The sequence below is a fragment of the Nilaparvata lugens genome, chromosome 5, assembly GCF_014356525.2.
Source record: "Nilaparvata lugens isolate BPH chromosome 5, ASM1435652v1, whole genome shotgun sequence".
Classification (NCBI taxonomy): Eukaryota; Metazoa; Arthropoda; class Insecta; order Hemiptera; family Delphacidae; genus Nilaparvata; species Nilaparvata lugens.
This window is the reverse complement of record NC_052508.1, coordinates 69,029,434-69,054,613: the sequence shown is the minus strand read 5'-3', so window position 1 is coordinate 69,054,613 and position 25,180 is coordinate 69,029,434. Positions and strand designations below refer to the sequence as shown.

At 34.0% G+C, this 25,180-nt stretch overlaps 1 protein-coding gene across 4 annotated transcripts in view; it reads left to right on the top strand.

Annotated features, from left to right (window-relative positions):
- The window catches only part of LOC111060470, a 131,790-nt gene that overhangs the window by 49,100 nt on the left and 57,510 nt on the right, over positions 1 to 25,180 (top strand). For 3 of the 4 annotated variants that reach the window (XM_039429165.1, XM_039429167.1, XM_039429164.1), the window contains exons 5-9: positions 56 to 206; positions 3,401 to 3,527; positions 7,213 to 7,315; positions 19,774 to 19,840; positions 24,097 to 24,165. In XM_039429165.1, coding sequence (XP_039285099.1) covers positions 56 to 206; positions 3,401 to 3,527; positions 7,213 to 7,315; positions 19,774 to 19,840; positions 24,097 to 24,165 — 517 coding nt within the window. The remainder of the gene's footprint in view (positions 1 to 55; positions 207 to 3,400; positions 3,528 to 7,212; positions 7,316 to 19,773; positions 19,841 to 24,096; positions 24,166 to 25,180) is intronic. The other variant, XM_039429166.1, reaches the window with a different exon arrangement.

The window sequence follows — 25,180 nt, the reverse complement described above, 5'->3', positions numbered from 1 at the left end:
ACACATCTTGGTATTTGAACCATATTATATTGTGTATTATTTTATTGTATTGTAGGTGGATATTGGAGAGTACCCTCCTTCGGAGAGGGACGAGGCCGCCCTTTTTGGAGACGCCCTACATGCTCGCCTCTCCAGGAAACTTCTGCCCACAGTATCGCCCGAGGGGCTCATACTCTACGCCATCCAGCTTCCTCCTACTCTTACTGGTCAGTTGAGAATGATTTAGAGGGAATTAAGAGTAAATGAATGTAGAATAATATATCCTCATATGGCAGAAGATTCGACAAAACCGGAAAGATCATGTTGAAAGGATGGAGAGCGATAGGATTCCCAGGGCAGTCATGTCGTATTAGGGTAACTGTCCACTGGAACCGTATTCGACCGATCCGTTCGGCCGTTGGAACGGACAAAACTGCCGGCCGTTAATTCGGCCGAATATGGTCGTCCATTGGAACCGTTTACGTCAGTCTAGTTGCCAATCATTGAATTAACTACTATCATAGCCACCAAAAGTTTTCATAAACAATGATTATATTGAGATTTTGAAAATTGAATAAACAAATATCCACTAAATTAGTTATTAATTACTAAGGGCCGGGGTTTAGCTAAGTTCTAGACTTCAAACAGCTGGAGTCAGAAAATTGGCTTTCCGAAACGGGGCGTAGTCGTAGTCATTGTCATAGTCACGTTTGAATTAAATTTCGAAAAACTAGAAAATTGACCATAACATAAAATAAAGAGAAAATAGTGTAAAGTTCCAGGTATTTTGAATTGTTAGTAATGTTTTATTTCGTCAAGGAAAAATGTTTCCAATTATAGAAATGAGAAAATAAAAACTGCTTCTACGCCCCGTTTCGGAAATCTGTTTAAAGTCTTGAACTTAGCTAAATCCCGAGCTCGGAAATTGGCCCTTAGTAATCTTTGTTCACAGGTTCCTTTAAACATCACAACGATGATATCTGTTGTCTCGCATATCCCACAATGGAACATGTTCTTGAACCAAACTTATCAACTTTTCATTGTCCATAGTTACAACTTTATAAAACAGAACAACTACAAAAAACAAAAACAAACAAGATTGTGGAAGAATTTTAGGTTAGGAACACTTTTTTGTCTCAGCTCGACTTGTTAGTTCGGCCGGATAGAGACGGAAAATCCCATTCAATTCAAATCGAAAAATTGATCGGCCCTGCACGGCCGTATCAACCTGTTGCAATGGACGAGCATCTCTATTTCTTTCTTTGTTGGGGGATCGTTCGGTCGAGTTCGGTAGTTTTCGGCCGATGCTAGTTCGGATGAAAAGGGCTCTAGTGGACGGCCCACCTAACCCGGTTCGGAGGAGAATTGTGGCCATGCCACGCAAAAGATGGATGTGATGGTGAGTTTGAAGTCGGAACAGGCAAATAGCTTTATCCTTGTAAGAAGACGACGATGATTGTAGAAAGTTAGGAGTAGAGAGTACTAAAATAGAGAAACAATAGCGTAAGTAGATATCCTATGGTATAGGGTGTTTATGTCGCAACTTTTACTGTTATCTCAAGCCGATTACTGTCGATTATTGTCGATTTTTACTGTTTTGACCGGGTAAGAGTGTATGAACGGCACAATATGAGAGACTACCAGCGTCATAAAGCTTCACAGGAAAGAACTTCGTGGACTATCAGCTTGAGAATCAGTTATCAGCTTGTTATCTGATAACAGTAAAAGTTGCGACATAAACGCCCTATACCATGGGATATCTACTTATGCTATTGTTTCTCTATGATACTACACAAGTTGAGCTTAGTTTGCTAAGCTCATATTTGTGTGTAGGTATAAATGCATCCTGCCGTCGGTTATGGAAAAAGAGTGAATAAGAAATATATTTTGTTATAAATGTTGAATTGAATGATGATAAATTTTCCATCAGAGGAATGTCAGTTTTAATATAGCTTGAAGCATAATGGAAGCTTGAATTTCCAATGTCTGAACATAGTCAGTAGAAAGTATAAAGCCGGGTTTACAACAAAGTTATTAACAAAATGTTTATTTCTCCGTCCTTATAGATTCTTTTAGATTGAACATAACTTATTATACACATGATGAACATATGTGTTTGTCAAGCTCCGTTCAATCTAATAGAATCTATAAGGACGGAAAAATACACATTTTGTCAATAATTTTGGTGTAAACGCAGCTTAAGACGTTGATATTGTCAATACCACTATATTTTTGTTCAAAATCAATATAAATGATAGAACCAGGTTTCATGGCAACATCCACCACATCTTCAGCTGAACTGAACAAAAATAAAGACCAATAATATTTACAACATGAACGTTTTATTCTTCCAATTATGGAGAAATACCATAACATATTATTGCCAGTAGAATTTGTTAATGAAGTAATGGATATCTGGAGTATTCTTGTAAGGCCCATTTTACACTGAAGAGTCGTGGCGGTGGCGTGGCGTGGCACTGACTTTTTGCCATTTCCACACCACTCCTATATAAACATATAATATGGTCTACTGCAAACTGTAGTGGCGTTTCGTCACGCCACTTCTATTTGAATTGAACCATATGTTAATATGAGAGTTGGAAAAGTCAGCGCCACGCCGCCACCACATCCGCCACTTCATGGCCACGCCATGTCACTTCAGTTTTAATTGGGCCAAAATGGCTAAAGAATATAGACGAAATGATCTGGTGACTTTTGCATATGTTTGTTATATGTATATCATTTAACGTCTATACTGTTAATACACAAATAAATGGATAAATACAAAACCTATATATAATTATTATTTAACGAAAATCCCAAATAAATGCTGTATATCACCCCGAAGACTTCTGCTACTGCAGACATTGACAACAGGGTTAACAGCTAGATGGAAATTCGATGAGAACTACTATCCAAAAATTAGTTGCCAGCCCGGGAATCGAACCCGGTACCTCCCAATTGCTAGTCAGGAATGCTTACCCTTACACCAAACTGACAATCTCTGGATAGCAGCGCTCATTTTATACGAAGCCATAGCGGCCAACCAGTTACAGATAGAATTAAATATAAAATGCATTTATTCGAATGCTAATTAATATATAATTATTATTTAATGAAAATCCCAAATATTTGGGATTCATCTGTAACTGTATCCCATCTGTATCCCAAATATTTGGGATTTTCGTTAAATAATAATTCTATATTAATTAGCATTTGAATAAATGCATTCTCTATTTAATTCCATCTGTAACTGGTTGGCTTTTAACAGGCTTTTGTGCAACCAGGGCATATTTTTTCAGTCCAGGAATGGCCAAGGTAGCCATGAATAAGATCCTGGTAGTTTTCAGGGCTTATTTCAATACAACTGAATTTATATATCAATTCAATCAACTCTAATGTATGTTTTATTATTGTTTAGGTGCGGATATCGAGTGGATAATGCGAGGAAGCGGGTCAGTGTCGGCCGGATCCGCCAAGAATCGGACCCAGCTGGACAATGCCCAGAGAGCCTTCAATTCTCCGCCACAGACTGAAACTCCTTCAAGGTATTCATTTATTTACTAATCTATGATAAAAATACATAGGCCTGGTTGCACAAAATTTTAACGAGAACCAATCAGAGAAGGCGTTTTTGAAAAGATGGCTTCTCTGATTGATTCTCGTGGAATTAATCACGGTTAAAATTTAACCGGCTGTTGTGCAACCGGCACATAATCTTAGAATGATTAGGAATGAAAGAAACAGGCCGTAATGGTACCATAATTGAAAAAGAGATAAGTTGGAGCATAGAGAAAAGATAGTATAGCTTATGCTATCTTTTCTCTATGGTTGGATCTCCTTCAAATTAGTATGCAACAAGTAATAAGAATACAAAAATAATAATTCAATTTATTTTTAGAATTGATTGCAGTTATTAGAACAGTAAAAGTGTAACGCGTAATTGAGTGAACAAATAAGTCAGATCTCCTTCAAATTGGAATGCAAGGATGCAACCAACATGTAATAAAATAAATAAATAATGCAGTTTATTTTGAGAGCTTATTTTTATACGTTTTCTTCTTTATTTTGTATTAAGTTCGTTTGTGAAATTCTTCTTCTGCTAGTGCCTATTTGTTCCAAATATTGGCGATCAGCCTGACTATGGATATCTTATTTACAGCCATCCTGAAAAGTTCTGTTGTAGTCTTGGAGAACCAGGTACGCAGGTTTTTCAGCCATTATAATATTCTCCTTCTTCCTGGTCCTCTTCTGCCATAGATCTTTCCTTGGAGAACGGATTTCAGCAGGCCGTATTTTTCTTCATTGCGCATGATATGGCCGAAATATGCAAGCTTCCTGCTCTTGATGATGTTCATCACTTCCAAAATCCTCATACATTCGCTCCAATACAGTTTTTGGTCACTCTGACCATCCATTAAATTCTCAACACTCTTCTATACAGCCACATCTCAAAAGTCTCGAGTTTTTTTCAGTTGACTTGGTCATTGTCCATGACTCCTTCCCATAGAAGAGTATTGAGAAAATGAAGCAGTGGAAAAGTTTGATTTTTACGTACATATTAAGGTTGTGACTCTTGAACAGTTTTGCCATCTGATTGAATGCTACATTTTTTTATCACTCGCTTTTTCTATTCTGCCTTCTACCTCCTGAGAAAGATCCCATTTGTGAAATCCGTTTGTGGGATGAATGGATTAATTGATTGATTACAGTTATTGAAACAGTGAAAGTCTTGTTTCTTTTGAATTCTACGGATCATTCGATACCATATAAACACAGATTACAGAAAGGTAGAACCAATCCTTGTTCCGCTTCCACACGCTTGCCAAGTGTGTACAAATGTCGACGAGCGCGAGAATGTGGATGGGTAGGCTACTATGACGCCGTTCGCCTTCACTCCGCCGTATAGATGTATGTAGCGAGTCACTCCGGAAGCCACTATGCAAGCGTCCTGGCGAGCGACTTGGTGAGAGTGTGGCGCCGGCACTACAGAGCAGCCCAGAACAGAGATACAGAACAATTCTTCCCCTCTATTTCAATTATATGGAACATCAAATAAAATGATAAATCATATAGCAGTAGACCATTGTTGTCCTTATTCCTCGATTGAATTGAATGGCATTTTTCAAACGATATTTATCAAAAACTTTTATTCATCATAATTTGAGAGACAGACAGTTTTGGGCTTTGCCTGTTGTCTTATCTCAATCATATTATATTGTAGTAATGATTTGTCAATGTCAATAAAATGGGTGGATGGATATGAGTTCAGATTGCAATATTAAACATTTGAGAAACAGCTTTCCCCTCATCCAATATTATATGGAAAATTCTATGAATATGGATTGCGATACTTTAATAATTCCTCTGTATTCCAATGTACAGTAGAACTCCAATTACCCGAACTTCGACTATCCGAATCGCTGATTATCTGAATCACTTTCAGAAAAAAATTGTCCAAGAAAAGAAAACGAATGAAGACTGCAAAACAGCTTACATTGACGGAGATGTTTAAAAAACAATGATTTTTATTTCTAAACTTGTACATAAGTACATTTTATTCATATTCAAAACATGTGAAAATATCATGTTTCTTACATTTAATTCAATAAAAAATAGTGCAATATCAAAAAATAGGGTTTTCTCTCCAATGGCAATTTTTACTTTCCTTGCCCTATTACCATAGGTAAGGAAAGTATTGCTTTCCGAAAAAATTAAGGTACCCCAATTTATAAATTTCTATACGTTTCAAGGTCCCCTGAGTCCAAAAAAGTGGTTTTTGGGTATTGGTCTGTATGTGTGTGTATGAGTGTATGTGCGTCTGTGTACACGATATCTCATCTCCCAATTAACGGAATGACTTGAAATTTGGAACTTAAGGTCCTTCCACTATAAGGATCCGACACGAACAATTTCGATGAAATGCAATTCAAGATGGCGGCTAAAATGGCTAAAATGTTGTCAAAAACAGGGTTTTTCGCGATTTTCTCAAAAACGGCTCCAACGATTTTGATCAAATTCATACCTAAAATAGTCATCAATAAGCTCTATCAACTGCCACAAGTCCCATATCTGTAAAAATTTCAGGAGCTCCGCCCCATCAATGCAGATAGATTCCCAATTATCAGGCTTCAAATATAATTGAAACAAAAAATATCAAGTGGAGTAGATTGAGCATGAAAATCTCTACAATTAATGTTCAGTAACATTTTCACCTAAAATTGAAAATAAGCTTTAAATTCGAGAAAATGTGATTATTCAATTGCAAATTATTGTTGATTCTATTAAATGATTCACTATGAAGAGATAGCAGACCTCATGTGTGTCTCCAGCATTATTGCCCTGTCACCAGCTGGCTCAAATATTTGAATAGTAGACTTGAGATGCGCGGGAACACTAGCGTCAGGTGATCAATTTTCATAACGGCAAGGAAAGTTGTGTGAGTGCGCCACACCCGATTTTTTAAACTCCGATTATCCGAATGGGTCCCGGTCCCCATTAATTCGAATGATTGGAGTTCTACTGTACTCACATTCTCTCAAGAATGGAGGCACAATACACTTCAGTCCAAGAATGGAGGGACATTACACTTCAGTTGACCATTCAAAATCATTGTGATCTTATGAGATGCTCCATTTAAGAGATGGCATCTTCTTTATTCTACAATAGGCTCTAGCATTCTCATCATAGAATCATAAAATGTCCTGTGGATATTAACTTTCACAAATGTTTTTTCCACTATCAACCAATCAATCAATTTTGTTGGAAATACATTTTTACTTTGTTGGGTCCTTCTAAACTCGTGAGTTTTTCAGCAGGTATTAAATCAAAACAAGACTATTCACAACTTTAAATAAAAAATTGTTATAAAATAATCAAGATGCTACAATACAAAACGGAGCAATACAATACATATGAATAAAACAGAACAGCAGAGAATCATTGCATATTTTTACTCAACAAATAAATTTGAAGGAATTGGATTCAGCGTTATTTCCCTGAATCAACTAAAAAGTTAATTCCACAGAAACCAATCAAGTTTTCCTCGGTGTAATTTATGGTTATTTATTCTATTTCAATGAAGTATAAATGAAATAAAATTAGCTTATTTGTCGTGAATCGATAATAATATAGATAGGTATTATTATATTATAAGAATAATATGCTATTTCTTGTATATTACTCTTGATTCACGACTAATATAATCAACTGTAGTCCAATGATTTGTTTCAGTAGCGGCTCATGGAGAAGCCAGGATATGATGGCTGTAGGAGTCGCCATGAACGGAGTTGGAAGGCATTTGAACAATTCAATGCTTGTTTATCCCAGCAGTTTGGTGAGTGAAACATCATCAAGTTTGTTTCTTAATATTGTTATTAAAAGTATGCACTAGACTTCAATTATTACCCAGTAGGCAAGAGAGAGGTTGGCAGACCACGCAAGAGATGGCAATAATATTCATTTCATATTGACCATAGAATAGAATATGTGAATGAAATATTATTTTTCGCCCCACTTGGATGTAATGAGCTGGTTTACGTGCGTCATATGGAGGCCGAAAGTGATTGTTTTCTGACCAGGCCGGTAAAATTTTTACGGCTCTAGGGCTGTAAAATAACCTTGAAGTCAGCTGATTCTGATATGATGTGAACGTGTTTACAAAATAGTTTATGAAACGGAATCAGTTTATGCTTCTAGAATTGAATAAAGTATTTTGCAATAAGATACTATCATTTTATTTGGATGAATGAAATACAAATGATATATTATAAACTATTCAAATTCAAATTTTAGAGTATAATAGAATCTAACCTCAAACCTCCTAGTACTGCGTTTATCACGGAACATGGTGGATAAACGTAGTACTGCGTTTATCACGGAACATGGTGGATAAACGGAATCATTTTATGCTTCTAGAATTCAATAAAGTATTCTGCAATAATATACTATCATTTTATTTGGATGAATAAAATACAGATAAGATATAATTATTATAAACTATTCAAATAATTCGATTTTCAGAGTAGGATAGAACTTCTAACCTAAACTTCCATTGACATTCAGATTGGCCAAATTTCAAGTGTGCTAAAACAGCTGATCAAAAACTTTTCATTATTTGTGTTTATCATTCAATAATTAAAACATTTATAATATCATCTTATTGTCATTTGGAAGAATAAAAAGTTTAAACTCAACCTCTTACATAATTGAACATAATCTTTCAGGTTATTTAGGCAAATCCTTGTTTGTAATAAGAAAAACAATAAGTATGCACTAGACTCTATTGATGACAATTAGGCCGTCCTCTATGGCCCGTATGCAAATACTTGGTTTGAACTGAGAAATGTCAGCTGTTCTTTTAAACCCGTATAAAACACATCATGATAAATGAAACCATATCCACAAGCAAACGTGGTTTTGCGTTAAACGTAGTGTTAGCATATGGCCCTTAGGCTGGGCACACACCAGTAAGTCAAGACAAGACAAGACATGATTAGACACGATACTTCACATAGTTGCTTATGACACAACACACACTGATTAGTCATAGCAATTAGACATGTCTACATAAGCAACTATGTGCAGTATTGTGACTGAACGTATCTAATCATGTCTTGTCTTGACTAACTGGTGTGTGCCTAGCCGAGTTCGTCACTATATTCGAAAAAGGTTCCATCGGGATGAAAATTTTCAATGCCACAGAGAATACAAAGAAGTGCTACTCCTAATCGTTTCAAAGATAGTCTGAAATCTATTTGCTTGAAGATTTGCCCTTACAAAATTGATGAATTTTTGAAAAAACCTTCACTGTAATTCAAGGCCTATACATGCTCTGATATAACATCATGAACTCACTCATTTGTTAATTAATTCTTCATTGTTCCCATTAATATTCAAGTCGACTTTTCATACATCACTAGATATTTATTTATTATTTATTTATTGAATCAATGAGAATTACACAACTTACAGAAAATTACCACAGGCTTACGCCCAAAACGGTTCCAATTCTAATTTATACAACAGTCAAAATGTAGCTAGGTTATGTGTCACTTAACATTCATTCTTCAATAAATTACACACTCAATTTAAAATTCAGAACACACAAAATTTTTTTCTTAATTAAAAAAATAAATTAAATTGAATTAAATCAATCACAATTAATTAAAAAATTCCAAACTTTGAAAAAACTATAAAATTTTGAGACCGAAAAGACAAACACACTATTTAGAACTTATCACAGCATTTTATTCACAGATATTAAGTAATCACTAGCTCTATCAAGTGATTTCATTTAAAAATTGTATAATAAATGAATTAAATAGATAAATGGTGACAAAGTAACAAATGTTACAAACATGTGTGAACAAACATGCTCGAAAGACAAGTTGTGTCATCGGTGAAAAACTTCATACTAAATTTTTTTGAGGTAGGCTAAGGTTTTTGTGTCGACGGTTTATGTTGCTTATATTTTATTCGAGGTTGATTTTTTATTATTATAATTTGTAATTTTCCAGTGATTTATATATCGTTATTGTCTGTTTATTTTATCTTAGAAGCTTCTGTCAAACAGCTGATTTTTGTTCGAAGACATTTCCGTTCACACATTTTCGATACACTTGCTCACTCGTTAGTGGCCGGCCTCAGCATTCTAATTTGTCATCAAGTATACACTTAACTCAACTGAACTATTTTGATCACTTTTGACATAAATAATGCTATAATTTTTCCTGATGTCTTGTATTTAGGGTCAAAAACCTTGAATATAAATCCACATTAAAACACAACAACCCATACTGCAATAAACATGTATCATATCTCATGAAATTGAAGAAAACATTATGATTCCCACTTTCTTCAATTCATTGAAAAAATCGTATTGAAGGAAAAATTGCAGAAAAACTCAAGAATAGAATTTTTAGTTGCCTAGGCCTACTAGATTTATCGGAGATGAATCAATTGGGCTTATGAATAAAAACAAAGCATATGGTTATGAGCATGAGCATGGAGCATAAGGTTTTGCTTATGAGCACTAGGTAGAAGCATGAAATTGAAAAAATCGTATTGAAGGAAAAATTGCAGAAAAACTCAAGAAAAGAATTTCTAGTTGCCTACTAGAATATCAGAGAGGCATCGATGGGGCATATGAATAAAAACAAAGCATATGCTTATGAGCATGAGGTTTTGCTCATGAGCATTAGGTAGAAGCATAAGCATTTGCTCATTTTTATATGAATAAGCTTTACCTTATGCTCCTGAACTCTGGAGCAAATGATCACGTATTTTAAGGATTTTTCATCAGCTGATTCACCTTTGTGGCCTTACTTTGTTTGTATAGCTCACGTAAGCGCTAAATATGCAAGTATAGACATCGCTTGTGTTTGGTCGTCTGCTCTGTTCTCTATCCATGAATTGAGTTTTAGGTTAGTTGAGTTCTGAATTTTAAAATAATAGCGTGAATAAATGTAATCTCTATAATAATCTTCAGCATAATCTTATAATCTCGATAGCCTTCTTATAATCGTTTGCATATTTCCTATTCTGTGAAGGGTATCTTTATATCGGATAGGTATCTTTTGTGGGAATAATGATGATATATATATATATATATATATATATATCATGTTTGAATCTAAAAAGAGTTTTATAGTTCTCAACTATTGGTTGGGATCGTATCTGGTATAGTTTCCTCTTACTCACACGAATTAGTTGAGTCATTTTACTATGAGCAAAAGGTGAAGAGCTGCTCCACACTAGACTCACCTTTTTTGAAGCATTTGCTTCAAAAGTTGAGCAAATGCTCTAGTTTATTCATTCAATTTTGAGCATAAGCTTTTACTTTTGAGCAAAAATGCTGAAACTATTTTTTTGATGAGCATAAGCAAAAGGTTTTGCTCACGTTTATTCATAGAAAATGAAGCATATGCTTCATATTTTAGAAGTATAAGCAAATGCTCAACTTTATTCATATGGCCCATTGTTTACGACATTCATTCACTTTCTCTCCCACAGCATATAACCGTAATAGTATATATCGCACCTAGGGCTGAAAATGAGACTTTTCCGGCTCGAAATCAGTTTTCAAGTCCGAGGCCGTAGGTCGAGGACTAGAAAAGATTGAGAGCCGGAAAAACATTTTTGCCTGTGGCGCGAACGCTATTTTTCGCCACACAGAACAATAAACAAATATATGAGAATAATTGTTCATTAAGCACTTCCGAAAGCAAAAGTGGAATGTCATAGCTCTAGCAAATCTGAGGTAATCTGAATATCAGGAAATTGTCCAAGTATTTTTATTTTTTATTCTGATTTGTCTAAATAACCTAAAATATTATGTTCAATTATGTGGGAGGTTGAGTTTATACTTTTTTATTCTTTCAAATGACAATAAGATGATTTTATTATAAATGTTTTAATTATTGAATAATAAACAGTAAATACAAATAATGAAAAGTTTTTGATCAGCTGTTTTAGCACACTTGAAATTTGGCCAATCTGAATGTCAACGTCAACAATGCTTGTTGTCATCGACTTAGGAAGTTTAGGTTAGAAGTTCTATCCTACTCTGAAAATGGAATTTGGATAGTTTATAATACCTATATATCTTATCTGTATTTCATTCATCCAAATAAAATGATAGTATATTATTGCAGAATACTTTATTCAATTCTAGAAGCAAAAACTGATTCCGTTTCATAAACTATTTTGTAAACACGTTCACATCAAATCAGAATCAGCTGACTTCAAGGTTATTTTACAGCCCTAGGGCCGTAAATATTTTACCGGCCTGGTCAGAAAACAATAACTTTCGGCCTCCACATGACGCACGTAAACCTGCTCATTACATCCAAGTGGGGCGAAAAATCAATACCTGTGTTGCCAAACCTTTTATCCCAAAAATAATACACCAGAAGCTCATTAACAGCCCAATTAGTCAGCGTATAATTATTGCTATTCGCAACTGAAAGCTGTTTTGTAATAATAAATTAGATCGATAAGGGGACATGAGCTTCCTGTATTTAGTGGGAGATCACTTCATACGGTCAGCGCTGCTCATACATAACATAACAATGCTTTCCATTTAAACAACGTTGTCAGTTTTAAGTGAATCTCAGTATGGGGTGGTTATTGTTGATGATTGCATGACAGCGACGACTCGAAGGCCAAATGAGGTTCACATAAAACTGTCAGAATACCTTATGAGAGATACCAACCTTCTCCATTCAAATCATGCTGCCAGTCTGAATAGTTGGTCTCACTGCTACCACCATGGAATTCTATCCACAGACAAAATACAGATATAAAGTTCAGTGAATTTCATATATAGTAGAGTCCAAATACAGATATAAATTTTAGTGATTTCCATCTATAGTGGAGTCCAAATACAGATATGAAGTTCAGTGAATTCTATCAGTCTAGATATAGATATAAAGCTCAGTGATTTCCATCTATAGTAGAGACTAGATACAGATATAAAGCTCAGTGAATTCCATCTATAGTAGAGTCTAGATACAGATATGAAGCTCATTGAATTTCATCTATAGTAGAGTCCAGATATAGGTATAACGTTCAGTGAATTCTATCTATGGTAGAGTCTAGATACAGATATAAAGTTCAGTGCCTACTATAGTTGTCTATCGATTGTGTCTTTCCAAACTTAGCGCCTCCCGTCAATGCTAGTCTTTTAGTCATGCGGCAACTCACAGCTAAAGCACAAAACCTCCTCATCACTTCTAGCTGAAAATTTATTGCTTTCAGTGTAATATCTTACAAGTATTTACAGATAATATATTGAAAATACAGTTGAATTAACCGTTTTGATCTTTGTTAGGATGCAGTGCGTGGTATCTTACAAGTATTCAACGATAATAGATCGATAATACAGTTGAATATTGATCGTTGATAAGATGCAGTGCGTGGTATCTTACAAGTATTCAACGATAGTATATTGAAAATACAGTTGAATTATCCGTTTTTATCGTTGAAAGGTGCAGTGCGTGGTATCTTACAAGTATTCAACAATAATATATTAAAAAAACAGTTGAATTGACCGTTTTGATCATTGTTAGGCTGCAGTACGTGGTATCCTACAAGTATTCAACGATAATAGATCGATAATACAGTTGAATTAACCGTTTTGATCATTGTTAGGATGCAGTGCGTGGTATCTTACAAGTATCCAACGATAATATATTAAAAATACAGTTGAATTAACCGTTTTGATCATTGTTAGGTTGTAGTGCGTGTCATCTTACTAGTATTCGACGATAATATATTGAAAAAACAGTTGAATTAACAGTTTTGATCTTTGTTAGGATGCAGTGCGTGGTATCCTACAAGTATTCAACGATAATAGATCAATAATACAGTTGAATTAATCGTTTTGATCATTGTTAGGATGCAGTGCGTGGTATCAACGATAATATATTGATAATATAGTTGAATTATCTTTTTTTTATCGTTGATAGGATGCAGTACGTGGTATCTTACAAGTATTCAACGATAATATATTAAAATATACAGTTGAATTAATCGTTTTGATCATTGTTGGGATGCAGTGCGTGGCATCTTACTAGTATTCGACGATAATATATTGAAAATACAGTTTAATTAACCGTTTTTATCATTTTTAGGATGTAGTACGTGGTATCTTACAAGTATTCAACAATAATATATTGAAAATATAGTTGAAATATCCGTTTTTATCGTTGATAAGATACAGTGCATGATATCTTACAAGTATTAAACTGAACGATAATATATTGAAGATACAGTTGAATTAATCGTTTTGATCATTGTTGGGATGCAGTGCGTGGCATCTTACTAGTATTCGACGATAATATATTGAAAATACAGTTGAATTAACCGTTTTGATCATTGATAGGATGTAGTACGTGGTATCTTACAAGTATTCAACAATAATATATTGAAAATATAGTTGAAATATCCGTTTTTTATAGTTGATAGGATATGGTGCGTGGTGGTGGAATTCATGATATTTTTATCATCACGTCCATCGAAAATTCATTACTTTCAATCAAATATCTTACAAGCAACTTATTCATCGATATTATATTGAAAATTTAGTTGAATTACCAGTTTTGTCGTTGATAGAATACAGTGCTTGGTAGTCTAGTTGATAATACCCTACTCAACACGTCTAATGCAAATTTATTGCTTTCAATTTGATATCCTACTATCTAATTGAATTCATCGTTAGAATATTGGAAATATAGTTGAATCATTCGTTTTTATCACTGATCCAATACGTGGTGAAGTGATTGATGATACACTTCAGATTTGATACACATCTCCAGGTTTGACGAATGAAGAGTTAGAGGTTCTTTAAAAATTTGAAATCTATGAAGTGATGGACAGTGTAAAACATATCAATTGCACAATGCAAAATTGAATCCGATTTATGTTTATATAGTAAAAAGTAAAGTTTAATAGAAAATTCATAAGATGAACTTTGTTTTTGAGAATTAGAACTTTGTGGTGTTATTTCAGAACAATAATTGGTCTTGAGTTGTGTAGGATCTTATAGCTTCTAATGGTTTAAAAAACCTATGGTTTCAAAAACCAACGTTGGGAAACGTTGAGAATAATTCTCTGTAGAATCATCCCACTGAACTTTCTAACTGAATCTTTATTGAATTCAAGTACAGAACCTTTGTGGATTCATGTCGAATAAGAATTTCGTGTTGAATTGGGTTTCTAAGGAGTTAGAATATTCTATGTGAAGAAGAAGTGAAAAACTTTTTGAACATAATATCATCACATTAATTTGAATTATTGATGCAATGGGAACAAATAAAGATTAGTGTTAGATTGATATGAGCATAGTGAGTGGAGCTTCATAAACTACAATAATTTCAACAAATATTTTTCTACTTTTGGTGGAAATTTGAGAAAAGATTATCGTATTAAAAACTTTAATCAAATCTAATGCAATGTTGATATGCAAGATTGTCGGTTATAAACCATTCATCTTCACATCTTTTAAAGTAAGTAAAACTTTGAAAAATAATGGGGTTATTAAAATAATAACCAAAAAGTTGATAATTGAAAATAATAAAATGAAAATAATAATAATAATTAAAATAACAATAGTACGCAAGTCCATCCCAATTTAAATAGCTTAATAAAAGTGTATAAGTTACATTGATTTTGTATACCTACTGTTCTAAATCCGAATTCTACACAGTGTATTTGTAGAAAATGTTTATAGGAAAACGAAGAAATGTCAGATTGTTTTGATGTATCAGGAGGGAATGTCGACAAAACAGTGGGTTTTGTGAAATGTTTGGAGTTTTAAATTCAATAAATCATACTTTTTATTTGTTGGAACCATGATTCATTGTGTGCTTGAGATCTAGATTTTTAACTATCTATATCCTTTCCAGTTCCGCATAATGTGGTTCAAATTATGTGGAACTGACAATATCGTTTTTATTTCACCTTATTATGGAAAAATTCCACAACATCTCTGTTCATAGTGTATATTATATCCTTTTCTCTGTTATTGATAGCTTAAGATGTAATACACAATAGTTTGTGAAAATTAGATTGAGAAACGACAAAATAGCATACTAGCATTTTACTTTCAAGCATTAAAAATACGGTGAGCTGTCAGTGGTATAGGGAAAGTCTTGCTTAAATAGTGAAATAATTCATTTTTATCATAGTTTTATGTCATCAAGATGTTCAAAATCTAGTCTAATTTAAAGGTACTATGAGTGAAAAGATTGTTAATAATTATTATTGATAGATTTATATCTTCAATATCATTTGTAATTCAACTTAATCTCAAATTAAAGCTACCTAGTGTAATGAAATCGAAGGATTGACTAGAAGTTTGACCAGATGAAAACTGAAAAAATCAAATAAAACTACTAAAATTGTAGTTTAAGGCTTTTCGGTACACCTTTTTATTTAAATTGGATAATCTTTTTCAATATAATAACATTATAAGAGTGGCAACTGAAATCTTCAAGTGGTTTAATAAGCGAGTAATGGGTTGTTGAAGTGCTAAAATCCGTTTTCTTTCCAGATCATGGACGGCTTCGAATTTTCCATTGGAGATTCTTTTTAATACATTCAGTATATCATTGGCTTTGTTCTAATATGCATTTTTTCGCAATTAATGCCAAAGTTATCGAGTAATTAGTAATCGAATTAATTAGTAATTAAAGTAATTAGTTATCGAATTCACAAAAAATGTTTACTTATGAACGATATGGGGGATAAAATGTTTTAGTTTGGAAAGATACATTTCTGGAATTTTCAAGAGAAGTTCTCATAATATAGTCGAAACCGTTTATGATCTGGAAAGAAAACGGAGTTTAGCACTTCAACAACCCATAACTCGCTTATTAGACCACTTAAAAATTTCAGTTGCCACTTTTTCTCACTCTTATAATGATCTTAACAATTATATTGAATAAAATTATCCAATTTAAAAAAAAAACGTTTAGGCCTACCGAACAGCGTTGAACACTGTATTCAGGGATGTTGTAGAATATTACATAATGAAATATGAACATAATTAATAAATAAATTGGAAAGACAACTTCATTATTATGTTTTATGATTTCATCAAAGTTGTAGCTATAGTGATGTCCAAGTTATAATGGCAGTGTTTGATTAGCAATGGTATTGCTATCCTTCTCTATCATTCAACAAAGCTGATAGCGCTATCTCTTTCTCGCTTTGCTCTGTTGCCAGATCCTCCTTTTACAATGTAGAATTAATAATGAATTAACAAATATTTGACCGAGCGAAGTGAGGTCTAAGATTCAAGTCGACGGTTTGGCATTTCTCTTAATGTTTAAATGTTGAAATGTTTATATGTTGCGCATTTACGGCGAAGCGCGGTAATAGATTCTCATGAAATTTGACAGGTATGTTCCTTTTTTAATTGCGCGTCGACGTATATACAAGGTTTTTTGGAAATTTTTCATTTCAAGGATAATATAAAGGAAAAAGGAGCCTCCTTCATATGCCAATATTAGAGTAAAAAATCAGACTATAGAGTTATTCATCATAAATCAGCTGACAAGTAATCACACAGATGTGTGGAGAAGTCAGTCTATTGCTGTATTTTCCATAAGGTCTGTAGTTTAAATCAGGTACTTGTGGATGAGAATACTTCGTGAGGTCTACTGTTCACAGAACTACTGGTTTATCTTACTTATGAAAATTCATTATGTAATTATTGAAAAATATAATTTCTTGCTTAATAAAATATAATTGATGATTTGAAACGAAAATGAACCGTTAATATTACATCAATAAACCTGTATCAGCTATCGTCTATAAAAGGCATTGACAAGACAGATCCGCAACGTTTTTCTCCTGTCTTTCTTCACTGCCATTATAACATGGACCACACTATAGTAAATCGGCGTCTTTTTCAACAAAAAATACTAATCAAAAGCTCTTATATCTCACCTGTTCTTACAACAATCCTTATGAACAAGAACAGTGTCTAATAAAGACTGTTTCTAATAAATAAAAATCTTTCAAATGTAGCATACATTGATAGTTTAAAGCTGGCTCAAAGAACTAACATAATCTTGCTCTATGATTGGTAGTGGGGTATACGGTAAGCTCTAGCACTCTACCTCTAGCCCAATGCACCTGATCCTTCTTTACGAGGAAAACGTTGCCGATTCTGTGTCTTGTCAATGCCTTCTATAGACGGTAGCTGATACAGGTCTGTCTATTGATGAAATATTAACGGTTCATTCTCGTTTAAAATAATAATATATTATTTAGCAATCATATATTATTTATAATTAAATAATCTATAAATTTATTAAGCAAGAGATTATATTTTTCAATAATTGCATAATGAATTATCATAATTAAGATGAAATATTTTGTTAATTGATTAATAATTCTACATTAAAAATTCGACTGAGTCATTGTCAATATTGTAGAACCGTTCCATAATTGAATAAAAACACAAAAATGTTGTCAAATGCTACACTGTTTTATTCTGTACACGACCAAGTGTTTCGTGACCACACCGGTCACATTTTCAGTCGACTGAAACCTTGTTCGTGTACTAAATAAAACAGTGTAGAATTTGACAACATATTTGTGTTTTTATTCAATTCTACATTGTTAAAAGATGATCTGACAACAGAGAAAAGCGAGAAAGAGATAGCGCTATCCGCTTTGTTGAATGATAGACAAGAATAGCAATACCATGTTGTGTTGCACAATTGCACTCATAGCATACTCAATTTTCTGTCTCTCTTCTCATTTATTGTTCACTTATTTTTCATTTCTCTCTCAATTCTCATCTACAAATAAATCGAACCACCCACAATGATTGTGATTCTCCTACCTTACTCTTCTTATCCTTCTTCAATATTATTCTTGTTCTACATTATTCTGTTTCTCTAAGACATCATGAGAAATCAAACTTCTTTTTGAGTCTTCACTCTTTCGCTGACTCACTTCCTCACCCTCACGTTATTCATCTTTGTCTTTTACATTCTAGTACAGTAATACTTCTCTCTCTTTCTGTTCTTACTTCATTTAGCTTCTCATTATTCCGATCACTTTTCTTTAAACCTCAGAATGAATGGAACTACATCGTCTCAATTAATTTATTCCTGAAACTCAATAATTATCTTTTCCTCAAGTCTCTTTCCTCCTTTCCTATTTCATCATATCGAAGCTATCTCACTCTTACTGTCTCTCTCTCTCTCTCTTTCCTTCTTTCTCTCTCTCTCAAACAATCAAAGTACTCAATCCCTCATCTTTCCCCCCCCTCGATCACTCTTTCTCTCTCTCTCTCTCTCTCTCTCTCTCTCTCTCTCTCTCTCTCTCTCTCTCTCTCTCTCTTCATTTTCCTCCATTCTTTTCTCTCCTCATTTTGAAACTTTCTATCTCTCAAAATCTCAAACCATCGAACTTTTTTATTTTCTACCTTTCCCCTAATCACTCTCTCGCTCCCTCTCCCCCTTATTTCCTCTCAGCCCGTCTCACTCATTTTGGCACCTACTGTCTCTCTATCTATCCTCCCCGATCCTGTTTCTCCTTTTTTCTCAAACTTCTTTCAAACTTCTAAAGAATCTAACATCTTTGTGTAATAATCATGATTATCCTTCTCAATCATTCCAATATATCATTATCTCACACTCATACACAATATCTCTCTCTTTATCTTTATTCCTTTCTTCTCTCTTCCTCTTTATTCCTTCCTTTTTTCTCTCTTTCTCTTCATTCCTTTCTTCTTTCTCTTCCTTTTCTCTTCTTCTATCATCATCTCACACTCAATCACTATCTCTTCCTGACTTTCTTTATCATTCTCTCACACCCACACACGCTCGCACCCTCTCTTTCCTCATCTCTCATCCTATTTTTTCTCTCTATTTCTCTCTTTCTCTTTCTTCCTCTATCATTCTCTCATGCTCATACACTCTCTCTTCCTGTCTTTCTCTATCATCTTCTGACAACCACACGCTCACTCTTTCTCTCTTCATTTCTCACACACTTATACCCACTTTGTTGTCACTCTCTCTCTCTCTCTCTCACTCTCTCTCTCTCTCTCTCTCTCTCTCTCTCTCTCTCTCTCTATCGTCCACCTAACCCTCCCAATTCCAGTCTCCCACATTCTTCTGCTCCATAGCCGAAGCACCGCAAAGAATTACCAAACCTTTTACCACGGAGTAAAGAATCGTGCTGTTCTCTTTTCTGTGCTTATACGTTTCTCATTACTTTTCTCTTTCTTGCTCATAACATTATGTATTCCTCATCTCTCTTTTTATTCTTCAGGACGACCAGAAGTCCAGCTTAGACGTGGGTTGGGGTGATAGCCGCCATGCCGCTTCAGTCAACTATGGTAAGTGCTACAAACAGCCGTGGTCTAGTGGGTATAGTGCTTGCTTAGCAGCCCAGAGGTCCCGGGTTCAAACCCAGATACGATCAAAACTTTTGTAGTCAGTTCACTTTTTAGTTGTGTTATCTATCGGATGATCACGTTTAACTGAGCTGATTCGGTACTGGCTGATAATATATAAATCTGCGTACAGACTTGAGCGCCACGAGCCACCACCTCCGTAAACAAGGCATAGTGCATTCTGGTGACGTCAGCACAGGTAGGGCTTCTACACCAATAAAAATTCGTTGATTTCAGCAGATCTATGTCAGCTAGTGTTTTTATTGGTGTAGGAGCCCTACCTGTGCTGATGTCACCAGAATGCACTGTGGCTTTGTTTACGGAGGTAGTGCACGAGCACGCACATTTCACTTTTCATCAGCTGATGCTATTCTTATTATATCTGCTCCTTACTGTTTCTTCACAAATACAGGTGATGAAAAGTGAAATACGCGTGCTCGTGGTGATCAAGTCTGTACGCAGCTTAACAGTCGTGAAGGGAGGCTCTTAGTTCCTCAAGATATCAGTTCATCACTTTCCTATTTAGAACATTTCGTAAGAAAATGAAACAACTGAACCGTTCAGTTCATCAAATTTTTTCACGTCAGCACGACATAACCTGAAGAGTTGAAAAATATATTTTTTCAAAGTGATTGGAAAGCACGGTAAAGCTGCGTTTACACCAACTTGACAAACACATATGATCATCATGTGTATGATAAGTTATGTTCAATTTAATAGAATCTATACAGATTAAGTTATTAAGATTTTGTTAATAAACTTAATCTATACAGATTAAGTTATTAAGATTTTGTTAATAAACTTAATCTATACAGATTAAGCTATTAACATTTTGTTAATAACGTAATCTGTATAGAATAACTTAATCTGTATAGATTCTATTAGATTGAACATTCTATTAGATTGAATGCTATTAACATTTTGTTAATAACTTTGGTGTAAACGCAGCTTTTAAGTAATAGGTTTGAATGGTAACTTGCTAATGTAATCCTAATAATATAAATTCTTTTTTTTCAATTTATTTTAAATTCATTCAATTTAACAAGAATACACAAAAAATTACAGAAACAATACAATCAAAATACCAAATACTGTATTAAAAATATCATTCAAATTCATGATAGGCCTACTGTATTCACTCGACTTTCTGAAACCTACGACAACTTGACGAATTGAGATTTCGACGAACCGAGATCCCCCCAAAAACAGCAGCAGATTCGTGACCAACTGAAATCCGTGATGAAGTGAATGTCACCGTCGTAAGGCCCATTGACGGCTCAAATTATATATTCAGTCTGGGTGGAACCTTGCCGTAAGGGACCCCCCACCAACGTAAATCCACACGAATTTACTTGCCAGTGCAGCCAATCAATAAGTGCTTAGTTTACTTAGCAAGTTCACTTCCTTTCCGGAGCGTTGACCGCTGGTCAATGTTGTCGATATTTGAGTGGACAACGCGTTAGCGTTGTGAATAGACAAGGTTGTCAGTAGACAACGTTAGCGTGGTGAATAGAGAAAGCTGTCAGTAGATAACGTGTCAGGGTGGTGAATAGACAAAGTTGTTAGGAGACAACGCGTCAGGGTGGGGACTAGACAAAGTTGTCAGTAGTTGGTGATATGTTGGCTGGCAGAAAGCGCGGCAGACGAGTGAAAGCACCGGTGAATCTGTATGTGGAGGGTCGCAAGGAACGGTTCAGACTGCTTGCCGAACGCACACGGCTTAACAAACTGCTATCGGCCAAATCTGAGAACATTGGTCTCAAAACATTTGTCGACTACAAAACGTACATGCGACTCAATAAGGTTCGGGCGGTCACTCACTCAGGTACACAATTATTCTCAAAAAATGGAACAATTAATAGAAAATAGATACATTGTTCAGGTATAAATATAAAGAAAATAGAAATCTCAGTACCCTTTTTTTAAATATTTTATCACTACATGTTTCGGACATTTATGCCATTTTCAAGTGATATGAAGTAAATAAATTTAATACTACTGGAAGATTCTTATTTTGATTATATGTTAGTGTATTCATATGTTTTTATGAACTGGGACTGTAAATTTTGGGTTTAAATTCGCATGATTCTATCAAAAATGGGGTTATTGGTGTCTAATTGGATTAAGTTTATTATTTTATCTCTGTTTAATTTTGCTGCTTTATAAATATGGAACTCTTCTTTGTCATTCAGTTTTTGACTTTTATTACCATAATTAAGTACTGATAAAAAGGGTACTGAGATTTTTATTTTCTTTATATATTTATATTACAGGTAGCCCTATACAGAAAAGAGATTATTCAGGTATTATTTAGATAAAGTGGGACCATATGTTCCAATGATTGTAATTTTAACTTGAATTGTATGTGAAAGTTGATATTGGTATTGCATTGTAATTGTTGATTATTGACCGATTTTGTTAGATTTTTGGTATTTTGAGGAGGCTGATACAAATTTTGAAGTTTTTATCTGTGTGAATAAAGATTTTTGAATTTGGATTTAGTGAGGTCCACGTTAAAATGGCAAAATTTGATTGACATTGGTATTTTTATCCTTGACAATCATTCGACACACCAGATTGTGTCTTCCTTTTCTAGCCGAGCAACGTTGCCAGATCGTTTTCAACAATTTAGAAATATTAATAATTGACAAAATATTCAATCTTCATTATGAAAATTTATTATTTAACCAATGATAAATATATTTTCTTGGCGAATAAAATATAATTGATAATTTTAAACAATAATGAACAGTAAATTTAACATCAGATACTGGCAGAGAATTGGCAACGCCGTTCTCCTATATGTTATTTTTATAAATATTTTTCAGTTTACTTTGAGCATTTTTCTCGGTAATTTGAGCAAAAGTCTAAATTTCTGAATCCTGTTTCAGTAGCTGGATGAAACAAACTTAGGTACGATTCTTCCCGCTAGGTTGCGCGCTTGTCGGTTCAGCCATCTTGCAGCCATCCCAATCAGCCAGCTGTTGGCGTGTATTTTGAATGCGAATTTTTAGTTCTATCTGTATTTTTTCTGATTCTTGAATGAATAAAAATGAGATCTTTGGCTGAGAATTTTCAACTTCAATTGGATTATTAATTTTAAATGAATTAAAGTTGTTATTAATAACAGCATATCACACACACAAACATTTGATGGATTTCAGCCATCATTTTACCCATAATCATTTAATCAACCACTTCTCATATTCAATGGTAACTGTAGGAAAAGTTTAATGTGAAATACGTGCGCAAAGTTCCTCTGCTTCACTCAAGAAGCCATTCCACCCGAGCCGTTTCTTTCGGTGCAGCAAACTGTCATTTTGCGTACTAGTTGCACAAATAACTATTTCACTGTTCACTGTCGTTGTCGTGTCATTGTGTGAGAATCCAGCTTCACTTGGCTTTTTACCAAGTCATATATATGTTGACATGCTTTAAATAAGCAATGAAATGTTCATGCTTAGATTGGCAAATCAGTGTTCAGAATTATACAAATTGTTTGCACAAATATACTCTACTTCAGAGAAATTTCCATTCAACCAATATTGACTGAAAATATATTTTTGTGCTATGTTATTGATACAGTAACACCATGAATTTAATTTATTATTGTTTTTTTTTGTAATTCATATGTCTATTCTATATTAATGTATTTTGAAATGTCAATAAAGATTGAATTATTCAATCATTTCAAAATAGGCATTATTGTTTTTTTTTTTTTTTTTTTTTTTTGTAATTCATATGTCTTCTATATTAATGTATTTTGAAATGTCAATAAAGATTGAATTATTCAATCATTTCAAAATAGGCATTATTGTTTTTTTTGTAATTCATATTTCTATTCTATATTAATGTATTTTGAAATGTCAATAAAGATTGAATTATTCAATCATTTCAAAATAGGCCTACATGAATATAGAATAGAAATATGAATTTCTCGAATTATTCGAGTATTGGAGGTATGGAATAATATTTTTATAATTGAATGTGGTAGCTTCAATTATTATTATTTTAGAAAACTACTACTATCAATTTCTCTCAATTCGCAGGCGTTGTCTAGAGTAGGTTTTGTTTGTTTGTTAGTTTTTATAGGATTATAAAACTTATAATTGAATTGGTGTATTATAGAAGGATAATACTTTCAGTATGGAATGTGAATAACTTAAATCATATATTTGACAAGAATATTTTTGTTGCAGGCGTTGTCCGACCCATGTATTTGCGGTTTCAACAAGATTCCAATCATAGTAACACCTTGACACCAGATGGTAAATTGAAGACTAAAGAAATCATCCACATCACAAGCACCTGTTCTATCTTCACTTGCACATTATTCTTGTTAAACATCCAGATTTATATATATATATATATTTCGATACATGGAAGATTTGGATATTTATAACACACAAAACATGTGAACTGTAAAGCTGCGTACACATATTCGCAATTCCAACCAGCACCGAGCACGCTCCTCCCTCGTACCGCCCTCGTACCACCATCGAACCACAGTCGCACCGCCCACGCATCCATCATGAACGTTATGGAAGATGTTAGATCTTCTCGCGTTCCCCGGTCGAACCACTGTTGCTCCCCGCTCGATCATCAATCGCTCTGCTGGAGTGACGTTCGGTTGCGGAGCAGAGCGAAAGTCTGTACGCACCTTAACGTGCAAAATCTTCACCGAATGTAAGGCACTTCAAGCACATAACTGCACTTAATGACACAACAGATCATCCAATGGATAATCTAGAAAAAACTGGACAAATAAATATCCTTTATAATGGATAACTGCACATCAACACAACAGATTAGAAAATGTTGAATAATAGAGAACTCTGTATGACTCTCAATTATTGTGTGCAAATTGGCTACGGTTTTCTGACAATAATCATGATGACTGTGAGAATCTGAAGATATCAGACGCTTGGTAACGAAGTTCACCCTGATCTCTAAACTGGAGCTTAAAACGGTAATAATTGTTTTTTCTATCAATTTTCTGTATATTTTAATGATTTAGATACATTGATAAGTCTTCCAAGAGTGAGTGTGAAGTTCAAGTGACATTCAATTTTCCAGCAGCAAAAAAGGGAATTTCATTCAAAAAGCAGTTGTCTCTCTCAACTAGGATTTTTATTTATTTATTTATACGTGGATACAATAACAAATCATATAAATATGATTGGGAAGGAACAACAGGCTTGGCCCAAAACTATTCCATTCCCAAATTTTGATTACATGTCCAAAAAATAGGTTATGTTTCTTCTGTAAGAAGTTCAAGCTCAA